Source organism: Cucumis sativus, chromosome 7 (genome assembly GCF_000004075.3).
Source record: "Cucumis sativus cultivar 9930 chromosome 7, Cucumber_9930_V3, whole genome shotgun sequence".
NCBI lineage: Eukaryota > Viridiplantae > Streptophyta > Magnoliopsida > Cucurbitales > Cucurbitaceae > Cucumis > Cucumis sativus.
The window spans coordinates 18512882-18539450 of record NC_026661.2 but is presented as its reverse complement, the minus strand read 5'-3'; the positions used below and the strand labels follow the sequence as shown (position 1 = coordinate 18539450).

The window sequence follows — 26569 nt, the reverse complement described above, 5'->3', positions numbered from 1 at the left end:
TAGTCGACAACATTTGTTACATGTATTTTAAAAATACGAACAGTCTAGTCAATTTTGTTGCAAGTTATTTCTATAAACGTCTTTCCCAAAATTTCATTGGACGCTTAAGTTCACTCAAGTTTCTGAAATTGATCAAAATCAATCAAATATTTTGAGTACTTTGTGGTGGCTTAAGTTGGTTGGCAAAGGGAAAAGAAAACCTGTTTTTATCAACTCTACGATAAAAAAAACTCAGATTGTAATTGGAGTTGACAACTCCATTCCTCTTTGGGTTTCGGTTTGAAAGATTATGATGCAATCCAACATTCCACACGGGTCTTTTATCAGAGATTGCATCTTAATGGATATTTTCAGAGATTACACACTTGCGCCAGGTTCCTAAACCCTATTTAATCGAATTACAGATCATTGGGAGGAAGGGGGGAAGTGGATGGCGGGGAGATTGTACTATCGCTTGAAAGGAAATATTCAAGCAAGAAAATTTGCATTATAACTGCTTCTAATCTAGGGATTAACTGACTATAAAAGAGTTGACGAAAATAATAAACAATAAGAAATTAGCCTATTTTCTTTCAAAGGTGCCATTCTCTCAGCATTTAAAACCATGCCTATTAGATACTAGTATTGAGCTTCCTACAGACAGGAGCCTGCCACAGACCTACCGCAATGCCCAATTCACTGAAGCAGGAGCCAGTCACAAAATTAAACTTCCAAGGATAGTTTTTTTTTTTTTTTGAAAATGACTAAAAAGTTTAGAGCTTTCTCAAGAATTTAAGTTTATTTGATGTCCTCCATTGAAGTAAACCACTAGGGTTGCAAACTCTTCCGCAAACAGTACCAAACAGTTTGAACTTCCTCAGAACTGTGCCAATTCCAATTTCTCAAACCAAGTACAGATTGTCACTTTTGCTAATACTCTCGTAGTAAGAAAAGTATCTTCAAATCAATCAAAAGAAGAGAGCTACATGAGCAAAATTTATAGATATTAAAACTTCAGAAATAAACAAGAGTTGCATCATCTCATAACTCAGGCAATCCCCTTGCTATGTTCTATATGGAAAACGCTTCGAGACAAGGTATGGAAATATAGCTAATCCTACTGCAAACAATGCTTCCAAAATATAAGGACTTCAACTTCAGTCTTCTTCCTCACCCTCATTCTCGGCAATGTTGAAGTATCTCAATTCATAGACATTGCGGTCCTTGTTCGAAGCAATAACCCGAAGCCAATCTCTAACGTTATGTTTCTTCAAATACTTCTTGGTCAAATATTTGAGATACCTGGAATTCAAAAGAGAGAAACATCAACAAAGTTAATTAGGAGTTCACAGGCAATTTTTCCAACAAAACAATCATAACTTAAAGAGCAAGATCACCTCCTATTGTTCAAAACTCACACGTACAATACTAAGTTCATCTATTAAACGAAAGGGGAACAAAAAGAAAATGGATACATAGCGTTACAACTACAAAAGCTAGCTAATCGAGAAATCCATGAGCGTCTAGACAAGCAACATCCTTAACGAGTCCATGTTTTACAATGGATCATATGAGAATTCCACAAATAAAGACATGATGCTAATCCACCTGACAACATAATGTACCCAAAGCTTATAGATTCAATAACTTCACAATTCACAAAAACAAAAATGACCCAGGAATCGGAATGCACTCGAAATCAACAAACACTTCTTGAAGAAGTAACTTTCACTTTTACACTAAATCATGGCCAAAATCTCGGATCAATTATTCGAATACATCCCTGTAATGCTCATCAATTCCACAATCCAATACAATATGCAACAAATTTCCAACAAAATCACAGTAAACAAAGATCAATCCGCACAAAGCTTGTATTCTCAGTACTATTGCTGCAGCTACCAGATTATTCCAACGCGTATTTCCAGCCCAATAAACAAGCGCACCAACAAAACACATCCAAAATATACAAGAATTACCAAATACAAAACAAAGGGTACCTCTTGGAGAAATTGCTGTCTGAGTTGACAGTAATCTTGTTCTTGTCCCTAGTGACAGTAACAGAGTCACCAAGTGCTCCAGCTTTACCGCCGACCTTGATCCTCTCGAGAAGAAACTTCTCCAATGAGGCGATGTCCATGATCTTGTCCTCAACTGGCTTCGCACAATCGATAACGAAGGTCACACCCTTCTTCTTCCCCTTAGGGCCACCGGATGCGGCTGCTCCACGGCTCATTTTTTGCTTCTGCTTTGCTCTAACTTCCTGCAAAGATGTATTGAACAATCGGCGCTGAATTTAGGGTTTTGAGTTTGTGTTTTAAAGCACGAAGGAGATTTGTTTTCTTTTAAGCAGAAATAACTCATTTCACTTCGAATTTGTAAAAATATCCTCTTCCTTCATTGACCCTTTTTAACTTTAAATTGTATAACTAATTCTTCCAAAAATTTGGACCTTTCTAAACAAACTAATTATGTACCCAAAAAAAAGTTTAACAATAAATCAATGATCTTTGGCGTGAGAAAATGTCGTAGAAAATTTACGTTCAAGTAAATAACTCATTAACTCAATTGCGTCTACAACTTTTTCACTTGAAAGATTCATACAAATACAAAAATTAACGAATTCAACAATATACAAAGTTACATTGTGAGTTACAAATACAATAACAATATGAAGACAAGACTCAACCTAATTCTAATACTAAATATAAAGCACATAATGATGGATGCTCACTAGTTTTGTATAACATATATGCGCTATAATTTCAAAACAAAAGTAAACAACTTTTTAAACAATATTTATGATCAAAACATGGGATAGCAGTCGCAATTATAGATGAAATTGAGAGTTTGTAAATTTGTAGAGAAAAAAAAAGAAATGCAACTTAATAAGTTATGAACTTTTGGGTTAAGAGATGCATTGATTATTATTGATGCATTTTCTTCTTTTTTTGCAAAAGGAAGGAAAGGGAATAAAATTGCCAACACGCACCTGCATATTCACATGTACGTTATTGTAGATAAAAGGTTCCGGGTTCAACCGAACAATACTCTCCAAAAACAAGAAAGAGGGAACAAAATTCAAAAATCAAAACGACGTAGTATGGTTGGAACTTGGTAGACACAGAGCTCTCAGCATACGAGCTTCGAAGGAAATTGAGAATTGGAAGATGGAAGACGAACTCAACGGCGTCGTTCCTTGTTCTTCCCTCGCCGTCGAATCCAGCATTCGCGTCGGAACGGTAAACTTTACGAACAATTTATCGAACTATCATTCATTTTCTTTAATTTCTTCCTCTGAATTGCCTGCTCCTGTTCATCTTCAGGCCGGCGCTCTATGGGGTTTGTGTTTGGGTCCGTACAATTCCCGTAAAAATGGTAATCTGAAGCTCAATTTTCGAAAATCTACTCTTACCCATTGATTCTTCCACTTCACTTTATCTTCTACACTTACTTCGTTTTCTCTCTTACAGGCCTCACTGGCGTCGCCCATGCTGCTTTCGTGGTACCATACACTTGCTATTTTGCTTTGATTTCCTTTTATTTGATTGAGATTGAGATTGTGGAGTTGTGGTGGCGTCTGTCCGATCTGAAATCGTGTCTTTGTGATCTATTTTGCAGGCAAGGTCTGTCGGAAAATACGGCTTTCAATGTGGTAATGGTTGACTATCTTAGTATTTTGGCCTTATAAATTGTTGAGCTGTGTTTGTGGCTGATATTTTTGCTTGGTTTTGTTCTGGTGGAAGAAATAGCTAAAAATTTTGGGTTGTAGGACTTGTTGCTGGAACTTTTACTCTGACTCACTGTGGGATTCAAAGATATAGAAAGAGGAATGATTGGGTTAGTCACACTCATGAAATGATTCATTTTCATATTTATCATTTGTTTGAATGTATCCACTGTGAAGGTTGCCTAGCTGTATTCCCAGAACTTGACCTTCCTTAGTTCATCGTGCATTAGATGGGTAACCCAAAAATGCCTCCCTCTTTTTGAGTGAATAATACCTCAAGAAAAGATGAGATTTCTGGTGACAGACAAATGTAAAGGGTGTGGAAGAATCATAATACTTCATATCATTTCCATCTAAAGCCATATCATTGGAAAGGCTCTGATTCTGTTGAACTCTATGTTTATCTTAGAACCTCTACAGGTTACCAACTAATATATTATATACCAGTTATGGTTAATCTGATAATAGTGGGCTCCACCTCATAACCAAATTACAATGAGAGAAGTAATTCATGTATCTTATAAATACTGCGAGGTATATTAATTCTTCTAATATGGGTACACAAAATGCATCTCAAGATGGTGTCTCTTTGAGTTCACCGTTGTTGGGTCAGATTCATATTATAGGGTTGAGTCCATCTCCAAAACCAATGGCAGTCGAAGGAGTAACTCATAAATCATACAAATATCATGAGGTCTATTTTATCTTTTTGATTTGGGTTCATAACATGATTAGTGTTTGGCTTTGTATTATACTTACATCCTAATGTTGGTATGAGTCTCATCTTTTCAGTTACTTTCGAAATATATTTATTGGGAATCTCGCCTTTTTTACTAGGTTTTGAGTGAAGGTTGCCTAGGTTGAGCAGTTTTTACCACCTGATTACCTTTTTGTGGGAAAAAAATGGGTGAGTGGAAATATAGAGCCATCCAAAAGTATTTACAACACTATCAAGGGTTTTGATTCAGCCATTTTGAAAAGATTTACTTTTCTAAAATATAAATTAATTCCTTGAACCATGAAGGAACAATCTAGCATTTGTAGAATTTATCTTGTTAAAAGTGTCTTAAATTTTCTTTATTAGTTTATCATTACGTTGATAGGAATGCTATCAGGATCTTATTAGAGTATTAAGGATACATCAGTAATTTGCTAGGGGTCTGTTATTCTTGTTGGTTGTAAAATACTGGGGAGAGAAATGAAGAAGATAACCATTATTGTGGTGAATGAATTAGAATTTGAGAGAGATCTCAAGAGGGGAGGGTTCAAATTTCTCAATTACTTGGCTTATTTTGTAAGTTTCTTTACCTTTTATACTACAATACATTACGGTCCTATTTTAGTTTCTATCATACTTTTCTTTATTTTGGTTAAATAGAATTTTAACTTCAATGAAACACATTTAAAAACTTGATGTAGAAATCCTGTGTCACTTGCGGGATCCAATTCTGAAAATTGTTGACAGGAGAAAATAACTGACCTTTTTACTTGGAATTGTTACTGCAACTCTTGGTAGATGAACACTCAACTGTATTTGGAATTTGAGGACCATTTATGCAGACTTGTATTTTCATTGAGAATTTATTGTCGATCAATGTTTCTTCTTAAGAAAACAATTAATTGCTGCCTGATATATTGAAACTTGCCTAACATAAACTATTTCCTTGAAGAAAACATTGCAAGACTGCAGTTTTCTTTGGTGTGCTTAGAGGAGGTTTAATCCTGGCTAGGTTTTATGTCTTGTGAGCATTTGCGTCATTATATTTTTTAAAATTCTTCTTTAGGCCCGATACTTTTTTTTTTGGACTGGAGCCTTTCTTGTAGGTTAGTTTCTGGTTTATTTTCTCTCAATGAAAGTTTGAGTTTCCTGATTTAAAAAGTGTGGCCCTTAGTTGTTACACATCTTATAGTCAATAAGCTTGGCTTACAACTATTTGGATATCAGATATGCATTGTCTTTTTGGAAATGTATGTTTACTAAATAGGTTGATCTTTTGCTTTCATCTTGAATACATTTCATTTCTCATTTCTTGTTCGAATGATTTTCATGCCAGAAATACCTACTCCTCCAGCGACCAAGTTAACAGAAACTTAAGTGAACAAAATATATCTTTACCCCTCTTTTTTCCATTTGGCAGTTGAATGGTTTGATCGCGGGTGCAGTCGCAGGAGCAGCCATTGCTACAAAGACTAGGAGTTGGTCACAGGTAGTTGGGATGGCTGCCCTTGTCTCTGCCTTCAGCGCTGCAGCTGAATATTCAAGATCACTTTAGAATACCTCTTGTAGGAACGGTGAGTTACTCGGTATTTGAACATTTCCCACCATTTCCACTTGTGAATGACAGGCTACGTGCTTAGATTATGAAATTTTTTACAATATTACTATCTCTTGTCCAGGATTCAGCAAGTTTTTCTCATTATTCAACAAAATTGTTTGCTGCGTGGACAAATGTTAGTCTGTATCTGTTGAAAGAGAGAATGTAACCTCGTTGTTTCAATTGGATTTGATCTTCACGATTGCAGCTAACTTCTGGGCAGTTAAAGCCGGAAAGATTGAGAAAGTAACTCACTACCTTGATGTATAATAGCCATTAGTGATTGCTGTATAAGAAGATGAAACATCATATACAAATAGTTGATATTCCATTTCTTTCTTTAGTTTCACTTCCTACCAAAACTTATATCATTTTGTTTCAATTAACTTCTGTTTGGATCCCAACTTTATGAGAATCAGTTCTAGTATTCCAATAAGCTTCGGATTTGATTTTGTTTTTTCTCATTGATTTGATGAAAGGTTAGGCAGTGATTAGTGAATATAGAAACCTGATGGTAATTGTCTATCCAAGCTTTTCTTCCGAAAGTACTCTTGAATGTTTAATTTATAAATATATTTTTGGAAACAAAAACAATTTGCTCCGTAAAAAATGGCAAAGTGGACAAATTTTTACGGTGCAATTTTGTCACGTACTACTTTTTTTTTATGGATAAAGTGTTGATAAGTTGTTTTTTTTCTTAAAAAAATCCCAATTTTGTTAGCTTTATCGATTAGACTAACTCTCACGAGTGAGCCAGTTAGGACGTGCTAATAAATCATAACTATATATATACATTAAAATCAAAATTTCACGTACTCAAGTATACTCTTGTACTAAAAAAATAGACTAATTGGAGAATACGAGAAACCTACCAATGTTTGTGAAAATCACTACTATTTACTTCATTGCAACAGTTTTCTTCTTTAATATTAAGTATATATTAGCGAAACTAACAAAAATATGTAATTTTAGTCATTTTAACAATATTTATGCGTATAAATTAATTTTCTTAGTATTTTTATTTTATGTTTCTTAAAATCACAATCAATTAACTCCAAGTTTTATTTTCTTTTGCAGTTCAACAACTTAGGTAAGAACTTGAGAATTTGAAATTTTAATTTATTAATCGAAGTCAAGAATTAAAATATCCTTTGAAATATCAATATATCATAAATCCAAACGATATTAACTATTGAATATTTCCGTCATCTCTTATAAATACTTCTAAAATACAAAATATGTCATATACTTGGTTCAATCGGAACAAAAATACTGATAACGATATAAAAACAACTTAATTATTAATTTAAATAATTTTAATAAATTCATGGTTTCTAAAAACACACACTGAGATGATATGGATATTTTATGAATACATTCGTAAAAATGAAATCTCAAATCGATATTTTAATCCTAAGTTATATCTCACTTGTTTGTTGACACTGAACCCATCAACGTGCTTCGACCGTGTATGACTCTTAAAAAATACTCCAGTTGTTAAAAACTATGCCAAGTGTTCAATGCTTATGAAGGGAAAAAGAAGGGAAAATATGAATGCAGAATGATAATTCCCACATCGATTAGTTTGTAAAAGAGAGAGGGAGATGTGACTATAAAATAAGTGATGGAAGGATTTGAAGAGCATACCTTTCTCGGCCTTTTGGCTAAGATCAAGTGTAGTATCTGTTCTTATCAGTTTAATATCTGATACGTGGGCCATCGGCCCACATGATATTAAATTTATTTTTCTAGGGGGAGGGTCCATCTCAATAGCTTGCTATTGGGCCCTTGAGCGTTGCCCTTGCGTTGCACTACTGTTTGGGCCTTGGCGCACCCCTCCAATTTTTGAGCCTAAAGATTTTCATTGTAGCAGACAGATCAGTTAGATACCTTATCTTGATCTACTGTTGGATTTCCTAGGAATTTGAAAAGTGGAACCTGTACTTATTTAATTTTCGAAACGATTTTCAGGCACTTATTTTTCGTATGCAATCAAAATTATTGAACCTTATTAGATCGAAGTCGAGTAGAGATTAGTAAAAGCATGGATGCGGATTGGGTCTCCAATATTAGCGAATTTTCACAAGGAGAAATTCGGTTTTTTGTTCAAACCAACCATTTGTAGAAGTACGACTTTTCTTTTATGTATACATTTTCTAAAACAATGTTCTTATTTTAATTGAAATACTACATTTTCTAAAACAATGTTCTTATTTTAATTGAAATACTGGTTTGTTTGTAAAACAAACAAGTTTTGGATTTTTAGTATTTAAAGAAATAAAAGAATTGAGGTTTTTCTCATTGTATTGGGAATACACAAAAATTTAATATTTTTATATAAATTTTAGTTGTTAGGATGGTTAGGGGAAAAAGGGAAAAAAATTGTTTTGACGAGTGTCTTCTTACAATTATGTATACGTCTTTTTCTTTCTTTTTTCTAAATAAAAAAATACGTTTTTCTAAATAAAAAAATACGTGTAAAAGCTTAGCATCTATACGCTCCTTGTTGTCAGCTCCAATTGTAATATAAGGCATTTTGGACCGTTGGTCTATGGAATTTGGTTGGTTATATATAGCTTTGTTAATTTGATAAGTGGTTACACTATTTTCATGCGTTTATTGGACTCTTGTAGACTCATTTACGAGTTCTCTGAGCTTACCCACATAGATTCTTTAAGCTCTCAATAGGCTTCCATGATTCATTTGAGTTTACTCTAACTTTCCTTTTGGTTTACTAAGCTTATTAGACTATCTTCATGGATTCTCTAGTCTATATCATGGGTTTTTTAAACTCTACTGGACTTAAGCTTTCTCCAAACGGTTCTTTGAGTTTTCCTTCGTTCGTCCGATGGATTTTCTAAGTTACTATAGACTCGTCACATGAGGCTCTTTGAGTTCTTTTAGGGTCTCATGTGTACTACAAATGTGTTTGGTTTAAGAAGTTGGAAAGTAAGAATATAGAACTCGACTTCGTGTTTGGCCCAAACGGTTGGTGGGTTTCATTATAAAAAAAAAACATCAACTTTATATCTTATCAATTCTTTACATTATGAGTCCAAGAGTTCACAACTTCTTACTTTTCACTGTTTCACTCATTAGACCCTTCATATGAGTTCATTCTAAACTCTACTCAAGGATTATGTAAGCTTTCTTATGCTACCCTCATAGGTATTTTGCGCTTTATTTAGTTTTTCATTGATAACTTGAGCTCTGTGTTGATTTACTAAGCTCCACTAAACTCAGACCTTCAATGTTTAGACTTCTCCAAGCTTAATACATACTAGGCTCATCATGCATAGAAATTTTTAGGCTTAGGCTTCTTTTCATGTCGAAGTTTCTCTAGGCTCATACCAGTCTAGACTCTTCATTTCTAAGTTCAACCCTCCTAAGCGTTCTCCTCAACTCCTTGATGAGTCATACATATACTTCACTTATCTTGATAAAATTTAAGTTATCATTTTTTTTTTTTTTCGATTTGGTTTAAAGGCAATGGAAACTGAATTGAATCAAAACCTATTAATAACCTTTTAAAAAGGTGTGCATAGATGATGAGTAATTACTAATAAAAAATATATATCTTTTTGTTGTTTGCATGGTTGTGGCAAAAATAATTTATTAATAAAGGGGAGTTTGGTCATAACTATATGTTACAACTTTGCACCAAAATGATACATTTTCCAGCTCTAAGCCAATTCAATGCTTCAAATATTCTTCTATAGGAATTCACATTTGGGCAAAAATTTAAAACCAAACACAGTTAAAAATTAAAGTATTTAGAGAGTTGGAATGTAATCATGATTAATGGAAATAAGAGAGATTAGAATGAATACGTGTCAAATTGAGGGTAGAACGCAAATGTGATCATAAAGTATAAAAACATTCAAAAATAGGATTTAATTGAGAATTACCATAACTGAACTAGTTTTTAATAAAATGTTTAATCCAAACATAATTTTTTTTAATTATATCTCATTTTATCTATGATTGAAAATTAGTTTAATTCTTGGGTTGAACACCATTAGTGAGAAAAAAAATACTAGGAAGTAAATAAAGAAGAGAGAGAAAAGCAGAGCTTCCGACTCCGCATCAGAAAAATAATAGGAGGTGTAAATCTGGCAATATTCCCACATCGAATAGTTCGGAGTAGATGGAGGCTGAAATTGATGATAAAAACGACGGCAACAGACATCGATAAGCATACCTTTCTCGGCCTTTTGGCTAAGATCAAGTGTAGTATCTGTTCTTATCAGTTTAATATCTGATACGTGGGCCATCGGCCCACATGATATTAAATTTATTTTTCTAGGGGAAGGGTCCATCACAATAGCTTGCTATTGGGGCCTTTGAGCGTCGCCTTTGCGTTACACTACAGCTTGGGCTTGGCGCACCCCTCCAACATTTAAGCCCAAAATTTTCATATAAAGTAAGTAACAAATGAATTTAGAAGAATGGTAAGTCTAGTAGACTTTCTTTTGTCTAGTCTGTGAATATGAACTATCATATCTTTCTCCAACTTTTCTTCTTAGTTTAGTTTCTTTTCATTTATTCGTATTTGGTTGTCATTCAATAAAAAGGATAACAAAGCCCTCAACCCTTTCAATAAATAAAAGGATAAGAAGCACCATTGTGTATTGATGATGAGGAACGGTATAATCTCGTTAATGACAAAGGCTTGGTGGGGTTGTTTTGTAGTTTTAAGAGCTGGTAGTACGCAATAGTGTTTCCAATTATAGATATGCCGTTAACATCAAACTTGACTTCACTCTATTGGCATGGTTGCATGCAGCACACGTATCACCTACTATCGAATTTAAAGCCAAATATTACTTTTACAATATCAACAAATGAAATAACATAGTAAATGCTTATCAACTAAACCTAGAAACCATACACCAAGAAAATTAAGATAACGTGGTTCCACTGTTTAACCAAAGAACTCCTATCATAATTAAGTTTGATCTAATTGCAATGTAAAGTAATTAAGATAAAAGAGTGAAAAGATGCAAACAAAATTAAGCTACCCACCCAACAGCTTCCTATTAAAATCCTACAAACCAAAGAAAGCCTCTTAATGGAATAAGCTGAATCCAAGGGAAAAAGGAGGCGAATGGGTTGATTGCAAAAAAAAAAAAAAAAAAAAAAAGAACTATATTGGCAACCGTTGAACAGTTCAATCTTTATTCAAAATCATGCGTAAATGGGAAGTTACAGCAAAAGTTCTTTAAAATGAAGAAAAGTTAAAAATTCATCCGCATACCCTCTTTTCCTCGATGGGAGGCACGACAGCAGCACTGGCAGTAGGAGCAGCTACAGCCACGGGAGCCGCAGCGCCACCTCCACAACCAACATTAAGAAGAAGGTTCCCAATGTTCCTCTTCGCCGCCAATTTAGCAAACAAGCTAGGCCAGTAAGATTCCACATAGAGCCTTGCAGCTGCTACAACGGCTGCAATCTTTTCCGCCTAAACACAATATGCAAATTTAATCAGGCATAAAATAATCCAAAAGAATGAAAAAAAAGATAAATACAAAGAAATATACGGTTCCTACAGTGATTAGGATTCCATCGTCATGAAGAGTCAGAGCGGCGTAGTTTCACGTGGTTAGAGTCTGAAGCTAACCATACGTGCGGCACTTGGCTAACTATAATGCCCACGTAGCCAAGTAAGCCTTTCGGGAAGGGGTAGTGCACCAAGCACTACGTCAACGTGTTGCAGCGGAAGTAATTAGGTTGGTTGCAAGACATGAGAGAGGTTGGAAGAATAAGGGAGCTTGGATGGATACGTCTTGGGAATGATACATTACATTCCAAGTATAGATAAATACACATTTTGGTACAAATATGTTGTCTCTTGCCATGGGGTGCCATGGGCAAGGAGACCTTGCTTGGCTAAGACATGCCAAGATGCAAGGTTGCAAGGCTTGGTACAAATGAGGCCCTCCCCAAATATTTATAGACCTCTCCCACCGACCTTGGGCCTTAGAAGGTCGGCCAAGGGAGTTTCTAGATGATACAAGACCATTTAGTACCTTACAAGGAAGCCTAGAACATTCTAGACAGAACTAGACCTTTCATGACACTTCCTGACCGTCATAATAGCCTTCTAGAGTGTTCCAGCACATCATCCAGCACGTTTAGGTGCCTTCTCGGGAGCTTTCCGCGCATTCCAGCACGTTCCAGCACTGTCTCGGGCGTTCTAGAGGCTTCTGGGGCTGTCTAGGCCGAGCATAGGCGTGCTACTGGAAGCTTCTGGGAGGTTCTCAGGGCGTCTGTACATGGGTGCGCGCGCCTGTCGCAGGCGTGGGCTGCATGTCATGGACATATTTTTTAAAAGTGTGTTTACCTTTGGTTATATGCTCCGATTACCCCCAGTTTATCCCATTTTTACTTAACTAGTTTAGGTGTTTGCTTTCCATTCTAGGTCATAAAGTTTGGGTGTGACATTTCGGCATTTTCATATGCAAGCCTGCCAGAGAAGAAAATTTTCAAAATGTATTATAGGGGAGGCATACCAGTTGAATCCCCGCCCAAGCATTAGTTGTACTCTTTGTAAGCAACCATTTTTCATTGCAATTGACAGTCTTTAATGCTTATTGTAACGTCTATTTCAATGTATTCCTTTCTTTCCCACGTTTTATAAATAAAATTTCCCTAAAATGCAAAGGAAGGTTACGACATACATCGACGTTACCTACAACTCTTGGATTTTGATCGGCTGACTTGTTCGTGAGTTAGAACAAGTGCCGCACAATCGTCCGTCTCGAGGTTGAAATGCTACGATTGTGACACTGCGCGCGCGCCATGCCTGGGCGAGCATGGGCGGTCGTGTCTGGGGCGCGCGCGGTTGCTTGGCTTGCCGCCTAGCCATGCGCATGTGCCCGATGGTGGGCACTGGTGTCGGGCGCCTATGGCCGTGCCATGGGGCTGTGTCGTGGGCTGACACTCGACTGTCATGGGCACTTGTCATGGCACGCGTGCGGGGCTTGTGAGTTGTCCACGAGAGCTGCCTGCCAATGTCGTGGGCATATGTCGTAGTCATCCTTGGACTGTCTCGGGACCACGTTGGGCTACTCCTGGACCTTGCTGAAGGAGACAGTAGGCTCATGCAAGTTCACTTGTAGACATGGCTAAGATGAAGAAAAAGAGCAAAATTGAACAAAGATTTCTGTCTAAATGCGCGTATATATTGATCTCTGTCGAAATGGGCGTATATATTATTGGGATAGTTGCAAATTTAACAATTAGATTCAAAATAATTAAGTATACAACAAATTTTTTAAAAATTTGCAAATATAGTAGAAGTTGTCAAATTCTATCAATGATATAAGTCTATCATCGATATACCATGTTGCAAATATTGGTCTATCAGCCATACAAGTCTATCGGTGATAGTTTTGCTATATTTACAATTTTTTTAAAATGTTGTTATATCTTTAACTATTATTTCTAAAATGGTCATCAATTACAATTCTTCTATATTATTTGGTTGGTAAATCTATTGGGCCCTTGTACTAAATCTAGTGGGCCCTCCAATTTTTCCGTAGAACAAATATTTAGGCTACCCGGCTACATGTAAAGGAGTTGGGATTGTTGGTTGATTGTGAAGTTGGCTAACATTTGTTGCCAAATGATAATCAATGATTATTGATAAGAGATTGAAGTGGAAAATTTCCTAAAACATATGACATTCAACAATGATAAAAAAATTTCAAACTCATACATTTGAAATCTTAATCTGAAAATTTTATTCTTAGTGTTCAAAGATGGATCGACTTCAAATGTCAAAACCCCTCATTCCAAACTCAACCCCTCTTTAGTACAATTACAAATCATACAATCTTATAACATGTAAATCCAATCTCCATTCAAGAGAAATTTCAAATCTCCTTACATATTTATTGTAGTTTCAAAACTAGAGGCTGCCAATTTGTTAACCAAAGCAAGTGCATTGCTCGTAATATAACCAACTTTCACCACTCGATTCCTTAGCAAAGTCACTACTTTTCCCTCTTCACCTTCAAATCCTTCAACGCAAGTATCTTCATCGGTCAGTGCAGCGCTGACCCAAGTTGTTAGATCCCCCATTTGTGCGTCAAAATTCCTTCTACTCAATCTTCTAAGAACCCCAAGGGACCTGTGAAGCTCATCAATGGCGGCTTCAAACACCTCCACACAGTCCAAAACTGCTGCCCTGTTTCTCCCCTTCATCCGCTTGTTGTTCTTCAACCTCCCCAAGAGTCCTGCTACTTTTTTTGCCTCTGTTATTGTCACCGACACCCCCGCTCGAGCCCATTTTGTTGGGCTGCGCTTGGCGGCGCTTGAAAATGGGGACAGGGATTGAATGCAGAGATCTTGGTGTCGTGTTACCCTGCAGGCTTCTTGGACATAGCTCGTTTTGGCGGAGTGGGTCAGCCATGGGAGAATGGAGATGAGGGCCAAAAGGGCTATGATTGATGCTCTTCTACTGGGTGCACGCAACATGTTTGATGAAATGCCGGAGAGAAGTGAAAAAGTTATGTGGGGATAGAATATAAATTTCTATGAAATCAGTATATAGTGGGGTGATTTGTGAATGAGATTGAGACTAATGTGGGGATTAATGAGATTATGGGTGGATTATATAGTGGGGAAACGGGTATTGGGGTGACTTGAAAAGTTCATTTTGGATAACTTTTTACAGGTATTGGCTATAAATTAGGCGTGGAGATGGTGAATGCATTGAAGAAGGGGAGGAGAAGTAGTGATGAAGTGAAATAAGTTAAGAAGGTGAAGAACATGTGAATGGCAGGTGAGTTCTCATGAACTTTACAATAAAGGAAATCTTGGAAAATTTGGTATCTGTTTTACCAGAATTTACTATACGTCTTTGACTTGTAGATCATGAAATTTCTGTACATAGATTAGACTTCTAACCAAAAAGAAATTCATGTGGGGAAAATTATTTACTTGAATATGGGAAAACAAAAAATTTACCCTATCATATTACCTATTTGTAATTAGCTTGAGTGATGAGGATAATGGGTGTTTCACTAGTTTCAAATGGACCTATATTACAAGATCAACAGGGCCAAAAAGGTTCGGCAAGGAATAACTTTTTAACTAGAAATTTGGATGGGTTTGGTTCATCCTTCATTTCAATACGAGCAAATTGGAGAAGATTAGCATGACCTCTATGCAAGGATGACACACACAATTCATTACGAGCTAATTCGAGTCAGAAAGCTTCATTTGAAGCTTTGGAGATCAACATTTGTAAGCTTGAAGTCGAGAATGGAGTTGGAATTGGTAAGAGTTTGGCAAGCACTTAGTACTTGATATATTATTTTAGTTTCATAAGATCTTGAGTGTATTTTCAACTTTTAATTATCTGTTTCAAGTTTAGATAATTAAGTATAAGAGTTACCAAATATGTCAATCATGCCTAATTTTTGTAGCTTGGGGCATTTGAAGGTTTCTTCTGTGGGGTGGCTGTAGATACCCACTAATTTTGCTTTTGAAAAATCAAATTATGATGAACGAAATTTGAATTTTCATGTTTGAGACTTTTTCCTTCAGAATTCCAAAACAATATTCTGTGTTGTTTGTAAGTTCTCTTGCGATTTATATGGTAGATTCTAATTAAGCCATTGGATTGATCGACTCTTGATTTTGTTGGGTTGTTTAGTGATTCAATCTAAAACATGATTTTTGAACTTTGCTAATAGATCGTTGATCTTGAGTGGTAATTTAGTTCTCGGTCAATATGAATTTTGCATATAATTTATTTAATTCAAGGGTTCCAACTTCAACCAAAAAAAAAAAACTTGAATTTTTTATCAGGGAATAAGGACTATTTTTTCATTTCACTATGGAACATTGGGTATCTATTTTTACCATAATCTACATATTGAGAGTTCTGTACATGGATTGGACTAACTAAAAAGTAGTTCAGTTGGGGGAAATTTATTCACTTCACTATGACAAAACCAAAAAATATACCCTATTCTTTAAAGGAAAAATACCTTACTATTTCATAGTTGTGCTTATTTGTAACTGGCTATAGGGAGGTGTTAGCAGTAAAACATGTCTACATGATTGAGATTGAGTCCTTTAACCATCAAATAGGTTTGGTCCAAGCTCAAATTAAAGCTAGATGATCAATTGGCACGAAACAAAAGAGGAGTTGAAGTAATTTGGTTAGTTGGAAAATTTTCTAGCATCACAAAAGTTTGAATTAGAAAATGGCAACGAATTTGAGAGCTTTACATGTTCACTTTGATTGTCATCTGGACCATCATTAGAAAATGAAAATGATAGTGTGAAAATAAGTGAGTTTCAATGTACTATAATTTAATTGACGTTGTGTCATAAATCTAATATAGAACATTAGAAGAGCTTTGGTAAAACATTTCATGTAAGCTAACATAGCTCAGTAGAACATGTATACATGTATTCACATGAATTTTGCCCTGGGATGTGAGGTTGCTGCACTAGACTGTGGAGATGTAATTGAGTTTGTAAACGAATGCACTCGATAACTTTTGAAGGCATTTCTTGCGAGAAAAGAATCCTTCTTGAAGTGTTGAAAATAATTTAGGACAAAAAATAAAGAGAAGAAGATAGGTCCTGACAAACCTTCATAATCAGTGAATAAAGTATAAGATTCATTACCAAATAGTGTTAAAAAATTTGGTGGATTGCGTTTATTCACTTGGAGCAACAAGAGAAAGGGTCTTGTTGAAATTAAAGACAACTAGTTAGAGCAAACTTGTACCATGACTAATGTTATTTATGAAGTGTGCGTGTTTTATTTTAACGTGTTTCAACTTGAACGGGATAAAGAGAAAGTGCAAAATGTCCTTCGATTCTCATCGCCTTTTACATACTTGTTTGGTGCATTTTTATATATTTTTTTTATCTAACTCAACTTTTATTTTCTTCTCTATTTTATAGTTTCAAAATCAAACCATCAATCTTTAAAAGGATAACCGATGTATTACATACTAAGCTATGATGAGATTGATTGTTTGTAAATTTTATGCATGATATTCTAATATGTTGAGTAAAAGAGATAAGAAAACAGAAAAGAAAAAACCACGTAAACATAAGAATGATAATTGTTGTTTCATTTACGTTAGTAGAAAAATCGTATAATGAATTTTGTCTTTTTATAGTTTTTTTAAATAGTTTATTATTGTTTTTTTTTTGAAAAAATCTCCCGTGTGTTTATATATATATATATCAAGTGTTTTTATTTATTAAGCTATTTTTAAAAGGATGGTTCCTAAGTTATATGCATAATACTTTATGAGTAAGGAGCTAAAAAGACTAGATAAATCAATATACTTTAATATGTTAACTTGTTAAACGGTAATTGACATGATCTTCTATCTTAAAAGTAAAAGATTCAATCCCACATTTTCACAATTATTGTACTAAAAAAATTATTTACTATGTCTATAAAAGATTGAGTTATGTGCAAAGTTTAAATGAGTTGTTTTCAATATAATTTAAATTCAATAGATTCTTTTTTCTAGAGTATTCAAATAAAAAATAATAACATTCTCTGTAACCCAAAAATATTATCAAAATGTTTCGTGTATTTTTAAAACTTTATTTTCAGTGTTACAACACATGTATCAATCTTTTGTATCGAGTACAACAACATATAAATCAAACTTTCCACTTTTAAGAAAGAAATTATGTAAATTACTACTTAATTACGTTCTCGTTCACATATCATATTTAGAAAATAAATAGAAAAAGTATTGAAAAATGGAGAGACTAAAGTGAAATATTCGAAAGTTTAGAGGTCTTACATGAAATAAGTAGAAAATTGAAGGGGGAAGCAAAAAAGATTGGGAAGCCATTAAATAATATCCAGCGGATTACAATGCAACGCGATACAGATTATCGTAACCGTACCATATATTTACTTGTCCCACCAACCTTCGATCTCAAAACCCTAACTTTCCACACTCCGCTCGCCTCTTCGTTCCGTCACCAACAGATCGGATTCGAGGTAACCTTCAATCAAACGCTGAATCTTCATTAATTTATTGGATTACACAATGCTCTTCCTGTTTAATTTTATTTGAGGGTTAAATTTCGCCGTTTCTGATTTGTTTTTCTTCGTTAATTATGAGGTATAATCGGTTTTATATTTTCAGGGAAAATGAGTAGCCGTGCTAGCAGGACGGTCTATGTCGGAAATCTTCCGGGTGATATCCGTGAAAAAGAAGTGGAAGATTTGTTTTACAAGGTAATTCATCGTAATTTTTGTATTCGCGCGATGTTTTGGCGCATTTGTGGATATTTTTATCTTTATGGTTTGAGTTTGTAGGTAGACGGCAGTTTTTTTAGAGTATCTCACAACATCTTTATCATGGGCATATAGACTGTAAATGGGCTCTTATGTAGTAGGAGGGCACGCATAGGATGCTCAATGTTTTGGTTTCGATAATTGTGAAAACCTTGTAACTTATGTGGCTGTGGTAGTGATTCTCACCTTTAAATTAGAGGTTTTTCTTTTATACCCCTTCACCCTTGAAGGAGCCTGCCTTCTCCTCCCTTTGGAAGGTTGAAATTCCTATGAAAGTGAAATGATTTACTATAAGTTTTGCATTGGAAGGTGAATAATAAGAACCATCTCCTCAGACGCTCTTTTTTGGTGTCGCCTCTGCAATGGTTTGATGTTCATGACCTTCGAGGTTCTAACGATATGATTAAGTAGGTACTCATGAACCTTCCTTTTTATGGGAAAATTAGTTCATGGGGCATTTAGCTTGAAAGAAATGTCAGAATCTCTAAAGGGGTGGTGATGTCCGATGAGCTTTGGGTAGCAATTAGATCTAACTCTTCTCTGTGGGTGCATGTTTAGTCAAGATTTTTGTAATTATCAATTTGCATAATTTTTTTTACTATGATACTTTATTGAAATTAGTCGTTTTTTTTTGTCCAATGCCCTGTATGTTAATTGGGATTTCTCTCAATGAAAGCTCGGTTGTTTATTTTAAGAATAGTTTATGTATCTTATGGATTTTCTTTTTTAAAGGTTCAAGATAATCTGAGACAGGTTAAAATAGTTTTGGACTTAATTTTATGAAAGTAATTAATTTAAATCTGTTATCATTTGAAATTTTTATGGTAGTATGGTCGCATAGCCCACATTGATCTCAAGGTTCCACCAAGACCGCCTGGTTATGCATTTGTTGAGGTGAGCCTTTGGCACATGAAGGACTATATATATGTATATTCTCTACCTTTTCAACAATTTTTTAGTTATCTTATTGATGTGGATTGAGTTAATGTAGTTTGAAGATGCCGAAGATGCTCAAGATGCGATTCGTGGCCGTGATGGCTATGATTTTGATGGGCATAGATTGCGTGTGAGGCACTAACTTAGTCTATTCCAATTGGTACAGAAATTGGTTGTTTTGTACTGCATTGCTTTACAGTTGTAATTTATGCATTGTTTGTGTTTTAGGTGGAACTTGCTCATGGTGGTCGTGGTCACTCATCATCTAATGATCGCTATAGTAGTCATGGAGGTAGCCGAGGTGGGCGTGGAGTATCTCGCCGCTCTGATTATCGTGGTATATGATCATTTCTTATGTTCACCATGCAATGTTTTGACTTTGTGAACATTGGAATTGTAATGTGTGTTCTTTTGTAAATGCAGTATTAGTCACAGGATTACCTTCTTCTGCTTCATGGCAAGACTTGAAGGTAAGCATCATTCTACTTGACATGAATTGTATGCACAGGCACTATAGTTTTTTTTTTATCTCTGACCATCATATTATTTAATGTTTAAGGATCACATGCGACGAGCGGGGGATGTTTGTTTCTCCCAAGTGTTTCGTGATGGTAGTGGTAAGATACATAGTGATGAAGCTGACTTCAAATTGTCTATATTGTGGTGTTGATAACTAAATAGCTATCCAACTCAATGTGCGTTAGGGACCACAGGGATTGTGGATTACACCAACTATGATGACATGAAGTATGCTGTAAGTTATCTTTATCTATGTGCTAAGATTTTTTAAGTATCAAGGTTTAATGATTGGTTTGGTGATAAGTTATTTCTGTACTTATCATTGCAGATTAAGAAACTCGATGACTCTGAGTTCCGCAATGCATTTTCCCGGGCGTATGTTCGTGTATGAACTTTAACTTGGTCTATAAACTTCTTTTTTTTAATGATTTCCTTCTTTTATCTCATCTATTTTCATTTTCATTTTGGTAGGTGAGAGAATATGATTCTAAGAGGGATCTCTCCAGGAGTCCTAGTCGTGGGCGGTCATACTCTAGAGGGAGGAGTTATAGTCGCAGCCGTAGTAGAGGCCGAAGTAGGAGCAAGAGCCACAGTAGGAGGTCAGTATATATTTTAGCATCTAATTGGTCTTGGGCCCTTGACACTTCTGTCTTGTATTAATTATTCTATGAACTTTATGAGCAGCAAGTCTCCAAAAGCTAAACCTTCCCAACGGTCCCCTGTTAAATCTCGATCAAGGTCTGCTTCCCCCCCACGCTCACGATCAAAGTCATCATCTCTCTCAGGGTATGTACTCTCATTTGTTAACTATAATAATTTATTCTTGTGATCTTTAAGCTTATTTTTATTGTTATTTTTAATTAAATCTAACTGCAGTCATTGTTTATTATATTTATATTTATATATTTGAGTTTGTTGTCACTCAAGCAGGGTCTGTTTGTTGCACCCGTCTTTCATTGGGCAGAATGTTAGACTGTGTGAAATAAACAACATTAAAGTACTGAAAGTGAACTAATTCTTTTGTATTGCTCAAGCACGGGTCAGCAAGGGTTTAAAATTTAGCAATGGATTTGATATTACCTTTCTGGATGCTATGTTTTTGCATGCGGTGTTGTGGCTTGTACAATTCTCTTGAATGTGAAACCCACTTTTTTCTTCCAAAGTATTGGATGCATTCTTGGAATGGTGGAGATGAATACTGGACAAACTTCAAATTAGTCTGGGCAATGTATGGGACCCTCTAATGGAATGTTGGGTAAACTTTATCCTATTTGACTCAAGTTATTACTATTTTACATCTGATTCTATTCTCTTTTTAATAAATCTTCGCCCTGGCCTTCCCCTTTATCAATTGTGAATATTTTTTTTCAACAGTTGGGATGGCTAAGAAATGAATCGATTTCTTTCATTCATTGTCCTTTTTGTGTGTGAAAGTTACTTGTTTGTTTTTTAGATATGGAAATATGCGGCATTCTGGGGATTGGATATTAGGATCTTGATGGGATATGATTCAATTGCCTTCAATGCTTTTGGTTGAGAAGGTATGCTGTTTTTTAGATGGGCAGCTTTCAAAACCTTCTGGTACCTATGTTCTAATGCTTTTAGCAATGCAATGTCCATGGGTGCTAGATTGGGATCAAAGGAGATCATGGATTGCAATTATAGAGCTGGATATCTTGAACTAAGTGCTATTTGGACTTGGAAGTCATCATCACTTTCATTTACATTTTCTGCTGCAAGATTTGCCAAGCTATAGGATGCACTATCTGGATTCATTGTGGACTTTTTGAGGCACAGTAGGGAAGAATGCTCCTCTCCAGTCCACTGGTGTCTATAATATATAGTTTCCTGGAGATTTAAGTTTTCTAATTTTAGGTCTTCACTTTGGTGTCTTTTACGTTTTGTATTGGCATATGTTCTTCATAGTTGAACTACTAAAAATATTATTTTCCCTTTTCTACTTATACGTTGTGGATGAGGCGTCAGGCTTTTGGATCAAAATTGGTAAAAGAGGTGAATTTTAAATTTGAGTTGTTTCTGGACCTTTTGCAGATCGCGATCAAGATCCAGGTCTCCGGTGCCCAATGTAAGTGATCCCTATTATGAACTAGTCATCACTGGACGTGATATTAGAACACATCTTAAATTTTATATGAAGGGCTATTTCTTTGTTAATATTTATTTCATTTGATATATCTTGCATCTGCATATGGATATGGTTTACATGGCAGCGTGAGAAACGTACTAGTAAAAGTCCCAAAAGGCGTGATGCTAGCAAAAGCCCTAGCAGGAGCAGGAGCAGGAGCCGAAGCAAGAGCAAAAGCAAGAGCAAGAGTCCTTCTCGGTAGAGCTTCTAGTGATTTTGTTTTCAATATTTTTGCAGATATTCAGTCTTTTTCTGCCATTAATAAGGTAAAATTTTGGTGATTGAATCATTTGTTCTGACATTGAGTTTGTTTAAACAGATGAAGATGGAGGCAGAGACAGCGTTGGAGTGAAGTTGGAATCAAAGTATTAAATTGTGAACCTGTCGGGAATAGACTCTTCTATTAGACTTGAATAGTATCTCTATGTTTTGTTTGGACTTTTTATGTGTGCGCTATTGTTATAGGATGTTCTCAGGTGAGAGTGACAGATACTTGAAATGTTCCCCTAATTCACATTCTTAGCTTTTGTGGTTCTTTAAAACTTGTGATACTTTAAACATTTCGTACATCCCTCGTGCTTTAAAAGCTTCCAAAACTACATTATACATAATTAATTAAAAAGCAACCATATAGAAAACTCGATAATGTTAATTTTATATGAAGGTGGAATATACTTTTAGTATAATCATGGCATCGACCAAGATTGTAATTTGTTTGTTTGTTTGTTTTTTTTTCCTTGTAAAATGGTATCTAAATTTGAATTTAGGTAATCGTACTACCTTAGTCTATATAAAAAAAAAATGCTGGATGAAATCCAAAATATCGAAAAATGTATTCGAGATTTTTCTTCTATTTTTCAGATCAAATCCACGTTGATCATAAAATAAATAATTACACTTCAATTGGATGTTATCAAGATTTTTGAAGGATATTGGAATTTCGACCAAAGCCGTAATGCACTCTGTACGTCCGATGAGGTTTTAGTTTTACAAATATTTGGGTGAAAATATTACTAAAATGTTCTGAAAAACTGAAAAAAGAAATTAAAAGGTAAATATAATTAGTAAATAAACCTTTTTTTTTTATCAATTTCGAATAATATATGCTATCCTGTCCTATCTCTTAGCCATAGCCCATATCCTCTTTGTATTTTGCGCTATCACAATTTCAGAACACCTTTTTCCTAGCAGAATATCTATTGATTCACTAAAATTTACAATTACACAACCAATTTCATTTCATATAACTCCGGCACTACAACATCTTTCTTCATCAAACTAGTGTATCTCATGGGAGTATCAGCTCCGGCTTGGGCAAATAACTCTACCACTGCAGGCAAAACACCATAGTACCTCTTCAGATTATCTGATAGAGGCTTAGTGCTATGCACATCTTGAACATGCCATACATATACTGGAGGAATCAAATCATCAACTGTTGCTTCCTGCCACGCGTGTTGCCCATCCCTCATCTGATGTTTGTACGCGTAGCAGTTCCTAACCCGGTGACCTTTAGGCCCAACTTGAACCTCTGGACAATAGCCACATGTTTGTACAGCATACTTTTCCATGAGTTTTTCTGTTCCTGAAATCATTTTATCCCACAACCTCATGCCTCTCACAGCAGTCACTGAAATTTCGAGCATTTCAAATTACAGTCAGTTACGTACAAAAGGTTGGAAAAGGATCAGGGAAATGAAAATCCAGCCTCCACTCCTGATGACCATTCAAAACTTTTGTGCTACTATGCTAAGTTGAGGAAAGGTTTAAATAGAAATAAGTTGGGTTATGATATAGCATGCCAAGGTCCAACACCAAAACATAAGTAACTAGATTGATTAGTGAAAGCTCCAAATGCAAACAATACTGACCTTTTAAATCGTCAGACCTGATGGATATCGTATCCTTCCTAGATTTTTTTCTCTCAGTCCAGAATCCAGATGCGTTAATGTCTTTCTTCATGGTAAAATTCTTAGGAAACCTCTTCTCAAAGTCGATAGTCCTACCAGCAACATTGTAAATGGGACAAGTTCTTCGCCTTGTTGGGTACTCAGGGATGTCAACACCAGCTTGAACACACAATTCTACTAATGCTGTAATTCGATCTACTTCGAGCTGCTCATTATGTGAAACAGCTCTGCCAATACGGTCATATAAATGGAAAGATTCCACAGTAGGAAAGGCATGTTGCATTCCCCCGATTTCCCATGTGTGTTCTTTGTTTGGATAGCTCCCTGCAACATTGCATGTTCTAATCTTATGCGGCGGATCACCAATATGAACATCTCCACAGACTCTACACAAAACAGTGAACAAGACATATAAGACACTAATATACAAAGGTGGAACTCGACTAGTATAGTGCATCAAACCCCCAAAGACAATCAATTTAGACTTGTATGTCAACATTTGGATCTTACTTGCAATAATATAAAACGCTCCTCTTAATCACTGTTGAAACACAAGACAAGAGTTCAGAAATGGCAGCATAAACTTCGTGAGCAACTGGAACCAAGCTCTTGACCAGGAGACCATTGGCTGGAGGCTTCAGAGAGATCTCTTCCACGGTCTGCCTTTCCTTATTTCTCAATCTTGCTTCACGTTTAAGTTCGTTTATACTTTTCACCAATGGCTTCCTCTCTGACTTCTTTAGCTTCTGCAGTAACACTGCAGAGCTACAATTTGTTGAGTACCATACAAAGGGAAGGTTGCTCGAATTCGTCGAGGCTGCAACAAACCTTTGTAAAGCCAACTCTTGCTCACTCACAAGATTCAGTAGTCTTCTACAAAACATTGGAAGTCTACCTATTGACCTACACTAATCAACAGTAATCAATTACAAACATTTAAAATTGACAACTTCTTAGCAAGACAATTAAAAGTCTAATCAGATTGTAAAAATAAAAGAAACCCCCTTGTTTATAAAGGGTCTAAATTCTAACACAAAATCCAGTTCCTGTTATGGCATCCAAAACATTGACGGGAAGTGATCCTCGAAAAGTAAGGCTTGTACTAAATTCATTTTAAGTTGTTCAAACAGAAATACAACAAACCATGCCCAAATTAAGAGGGAAGGGAAGGGAAGGAAAAAGTACCTGAAAGCATGATGAGAATACGAAGTGTGAATGATTCAGAACTGTTTAGAGATTCCAATGTTTGAAACATCTGAGAAACAGTAACACGACTAGGTAAAGGTGTTGATCCTAGATTGGAATTAGCATAGGCAATTAGTAAAGGTAGTGTTAAGAACACAGCTCCGGTAGAGGTGGTGAGAGGAAGAAAGAAGGGAAATGTTCCGAAGGAGGTGTGCTGAAGCGGCTGTGGCGAGGAGGGGTTACGCCCGGCGTAAGTCTTTAAAGAGAGAGGGTTTTGAAGATTGCAAAGTCACAAAACGGTGGGAGGTGAGATAGAAATAAGTTGGCAAAGCCTTCACCCGCTAAAACTTAGCACCTTCTTTTAAAACCACGTGCATAGCGGCACCTCAAACGCAACGTTTTATTAAAAATTTAAATTAATATACTTTTTTTTTAAGAACATTATAATATTTATAACCAACTTTTTCTTTTTATAAACTTGCTTTGAATTTAAAAAATATCATAAAAATGGCTAATAAATTATTTATTTAATAGACATATTAGTTAGTGTAATTTATACAATAAATCAAACATTTTAATAATATTTTTAAATACATATATTATATTTTTCATCATGTTCTTATTAAAGTATATTTTTTTATAAAATATTTTCTAACTAGAACAAATAGAACAATAAAATTTTAAATGGAAACTTTTTAAAAAGTTTTTGAAAGTATGTGTGTCACTAATTGTAAATAATCTTTTTTTATATTAATAACGATATGTTATTAATTATCTAATTTTTTTAAAGACAATCCATAATTATGAAATACAATAAAATTAAATCCAAGAATCACTCATTCATATCATATGATAAAACAAGTGCAAAGACAATATCCAAATCAAACGATTATATATAATCAAAATGCAATTACCATAAGTAGTATTTAATTGGTATTGCCACAATAAATTGTTGGGCTAACTATTCGTGGAATAAGAAATTTTAAATAAGATATTCTTGATATTACTCTAATGATTGATATTACTCTAATCATTGTTGTGTATAAACCTTACCAATTTTGCTGTGTATAAACCTTACCAATTTTGCTGGCCGTGACTTTTGGTGCCTCATTTCTCTATTTTGGTTTTTATCTCGATGAATTAGTTTTTCTCTATTTTGGTTTTTATCTCAATGAATTAGTTTCTAGTTTCTACGTGCCTCATTTCTCTATTTTGGTTTTTATCTACTTCTCTATTTTGGTTTTTATCTCAATGAATTAGTTTCTAGTTTCTACGTGACTTGATGCTCCAATGCGTGACTTCAAATATTCTCATATTTCGTCGTCCCTCGTCCATTGCGTGACTTCAAATATTCTCATAGTGACTTGATGCTCCAACGCATGACTTCAAATATTCTCATATTTCGTCGCCTCTCTAAGCTAAATTAAATTAAATTTGTAGAATGTGAAGAGACATTAAATGCAAATTTTTATTTATTTAATATTGGCGTGAATTAGGATGATTTTGTAAAAAGAAAAAAATAATGAAAATAATTTTCTAAAATTTGGA

The 26569-nt window shown here is 35.1% G+C and overlaps 5 protein-coding genes, 1 long non-coding RNA gene and 2 other non-coding genes across 15 annotated transcripts; 4 read left to right on the top strand and 4 right to left on the bottom strand.

Annotated features, from left to right (window-relative positions):
- Positions 1–843: 843 nt before the first annotated feature.
- LOC101208536 (60S ribosomal protein L22-2) lies at positions 844–2365 on the bottom strand. The gene is made up of 2 exons (XM_004135979.3): positions 1980–2365; positions 844–1281 (listed from the first exon to the last, which is right to left on the bottom strand). The coding sequence occupies exons 1-2, from the start codon at positions 2213–2215 to the stop codon at positions 1137–1139; spliced, it is 381 nt and encodes a 126-aa protein (XP_004136027.1). The 5' UTR covers positions 2216–2365; the 3' UTR covers positions 844–1136.
- Positions 2366–3050: 685 nt separating this feature from the next.
- On the top strand, positions 3051–6473 carry LOC101208297 (outer envelope pore protein 16-4, chloroplastic). The gene is made up of 7 exons (XM_004135978.3): positions 3051–3221; positions 3306–3357; positions 3453–3484; positions 3601–3634; positions 3752–3819; positions 5848–6001; positions 6107–6473. Exons 1-6 carry the CDS (start codon positions 3150–3152, stop codon positions 5980–5982), a joined length of 393 nt encoding a protein of 130 aa, XP_004136026.1. The 5' UTR covers positions 3051–3149; the 3' UTR covers positions 5983–6001; positions 6107–6473.
- Positions 6474–7667: 1194 nt separating this feature from the next.
- On the top strand, positions 7668–7863 carry LOC116405320. Its single transcript, XR_004218525.1, has one exon. It is a non-coding gene; the product is annotated as a U2 spliceosomal RNA (small nuclear RNA).
- A 2358-nt stretch (positions 7864–10221) lies between these two features.
- LOC116405345 lies at positions 10222–10417 on the top strand. The gene has a single exon (XR_004218548.1). It is a non-coding gene; the product is annotated as a U2 spliceosomal RNA (small nuclear RNA).
- Positions 10418–11175: 758 nt separating this feature from the next.
- LOC116405009 lies at positions 11176–11935 on the bottom strand. The gene is made up of 2 exons (XR_004218062.1): positions 11574–11935; positions 11176–11485 (listed from the first exon to the last, which is right to left on the bottom strand). It is a non-coding gene; the product is annotated as an uncharacterized LOC116405009 (long non-coding RNA).
- Positions 11936–13719: 1784 nt separating this feature from the next.
- Positions 13720–14800, bottom strand: LOC101222861 (pectinesterase inhibitor 6). Its single transcript, XM_011661059.2, has one exon. It carries the CDS (start codon positions 14503–14505, stop codon positions 13912–13914), a length of 594 nt encoding a protein of 197 aa, XP_011659361.1. The 5' UTR covers positions 14506–14800; the 3' UTR covers positions 13720–13911.
- Positions 14801–17867: 3067 nt separating this feature from the next.
- On the top strand, positions 17868–22495 carry LOC101208928 (serine/arginine-rich-splicing factor SR34). Of its 7 annotated transcripts, none has more exons than XR_970107.2 (16): positions 17868–18025; positions 18174–18265; positions 19154–19219; positions 19317–19391; positions 19490–19598; positions 19685–19731; positions 19821–19878; positions 19966–20015; positions 20109–20165; positions 20252–20379; positions 20465–20566; positions 20944–21035; positions 21234–21321; positions 21410–21866; positions 22012–22124; positions 22246–22495. XR_970107.2 is itself a non-coding variant. In XM_011661057.2 (14 exons), the coding sequence occupies exons 2-14, from the start codon at positions 18179–18181 to the stop codon at positions 22247–22249; spliced, it is 921 nt and encodes a 306-aa protein (XP_011659359.1). In that variant the 5' UTR covers positions 17868–18025; positions 18174–18178; the 3' UTR covers positions 22250–22495. The 7 variants fall into 7 exon arrangements, 2 of the variants coding, with proteins under 2 accessions (XP_011659359.1, XP_004136028.1); XR_970104.2 differs by having other exon boundaries at positions 20711–21035; XR_970109.2 differs by lacking the exon at positions 20944–21035.
- A 470-nt stretch (positions 22496–22965) lies between these two features.
- LOC101223097 (APO protein 3, mitochondrial) lies at positions 22966–25353 on the bottom strand. Of its 2 annotated transcripts, none has more exons than XM_031888880.1 (4): positions 25022–25353; positions 24347–24744; positions 23798–24222; positions 22966–23556 (listed from the first exon to the last, which is right to left on the bottom strand). In XM_031888880.1, the coding sequence occupies exons 2-4, from the start codon at positions 24718–24720 to the stop codon at positions 23147–23149; spliced, it is 1209 nt and encodes a 402-aa protein (XP_031744740.1). In that variant the 5' UTR covers positions 24721–24744; positions 25022–25353; the 3' UTR covers positions 22966–23146. The 2 variants fall into 2 exon arrangements, with proteins under 2 accessions (XP_031744740.1, XP_011659358.1); XM_011661056.2 differs by having other exon boundaries at positions 24347–24739.
- Positions 25354–26569: the final 1216 nt, after the last annotated feature.